We start from the raw sequence: 1,522 nt of genomic DNA on the forward strand, positions 1-1,522 counted from the left end.
TTGCCCCCAGCCACAGCGTCCTCGGGCACAGCTGGCACCTACCTTCAGAGTGGTGGGACAGGGTGAGCAGGCTGACGCAGGAGGCACCGATGCCGGAGCCGAAGACAGTGATCCGCAAGGGATCTCCCCCAAAGAAGGCGATGTTCTCACTGACCCAGCGCAGCGCCTGTATCTGGTCCAGCAGCCCGTAATTGCCCTTGGCAGCCTGGTCCCCCGTGCTCAGGAACCCTGCGGGCCAAGGGGAGCCCAGTTAGGGATAAAGAAGCAGGGGGTGTCCTGACCTCCCACCTCCCTTCCCCAGGCCTAGGGGAGCTTCTGTAGGACCCTGCCCCACCACAACATGAGACCCCACTACCAAGAGAGTCCTGTGAGCTCTAAGCTGGAGCAGGGACACCACCGAGCTCCAGTCACCCTGTGCACAGCACACAGAGGGGCAAAAGGCTGTGAGTGCAGCTGCAGCACTGGGGAGCCTCTCCAGCCAGCTGCAAGCGGTGACAGGGTGATGGGCATGAAGCTCTGTCCTACCCGGACCACCATCTGTGCTAATAACAAGTTAAGACATTGCACGCACGCTCCAAGGAAAGCTGAGGAAGCAGCAGTGGCTGCAGGCAGGCTGAGTGCGTGCACAGCCAATGCTTTCCATGGACCAGCGTGGTCCGGAGGAGGCTCTATAAATGTAAGGAGGTGGGCTGGGCAGAGAGGAACCGACTGCAGCTTAAAATACAAAAGCTCTCGCTGAGGAAGATGCTGAGAAATGCTTTCAATAGCAAAGGGAACACCCAAGATAAACTATCAGTGTTTTGTTTGTCTTGACTCAAAGCAGGAAGCCAAAAACATGATCCTGAGGTAAAATCCAGGTGGATAACTGTGGCAGGCACCGGCGCCGGCGCTGCTCTGGCACTGGAGGTGCTCTGGCCAGGCACGTTGCAGCACTTTAGTGGAGATGACAGTGGCACCATTTCAGTCTTACATTGTATTGTGACTTATGTCTCTTAAATTTGTACCAATCCATGACTTTTAATATTGAAAGGTCTTGGACAGGCTTGTTTTTATTGAAAAGCCTATTTTCTACCAGGTAACTGCCACCTTCTCCAAGAGACTATGGAGTCCAGAGCCCATCAGAGGGATGTGCTGCCCTGGGTACCAGCCAGGAGCTCAGCTGTGCCGGGCTGGATGGCTGGGAAGAAAGCTGACCCTGCCAGCAGCTTGTCTGGGAAGGAGCTCTCTCCAAACCTCCACACCCCTGTTCTCCCTGCTGCTGAGGGAAGCAGCAATGATCCTCCAGGCAAATCCCCTGTGTTCCAGCCCCGGGTGGTTTCTGCTGCAGCAGGCAGGGGACCTCACTGCCTTTTGACCCTGTGTCCCCATTTTGCCTCTCTAGGTCACCAGTGCTCATAAAAATGGGACTGCCACCCTCCTCTGTATGGCACCTGAGACCCTTTGGTGACCTCTGTGGACAGCCAGGCTGTGGTGGGTGGCTGCAGGGGTCTTGGCAGCTCAACCAGCTTGGAGGCAGCCCGTG

The 1,522-nt window shown here is 56.5% G+C and overlaps 1 protein-coding gene across 1 annotated transcript in view; it reads right to left on the reverse strand.

Annotated features, from left to right (window-relative positions):
- Window positions 1-228, reverse strand: part of LOC104525824 (neuroligin-3) — a gene marked incomplete at its 5' end in the record, with an annotated part of 7,671 nt that extends 7,443 nt beyond the window's left edge. Inside the window, 1 exon segment of the mRNA XM_010169083.2 lies at window positions 43-228. Within this exon segment, the coding sequence (XP_010167385.2) occupies window positions 43-228 (186 nt within the window).
- Between the last annotated feature and the right edge of the window lie 1,294 nt (window positions 229-1,522).

This window comes from Antrostomus carolinensis, unplaced genomic scaffold (genome assembly GCF_000700745.2).
Source record: "Antrostomus carolinensis isolate BGI_N321 unplaced genomic scaffold, ASM70074v2 scaffold29245, whole genome shotgun sequence".
In the NCBI taxonomy this organism is placed as follows: domain Eukaryota; kingdom Metazoa; phylum Chordata; class Aves; order Caprimulgiformes; family Caprimulgidae; genus Antrostomus; species Antrostomus carolinensis.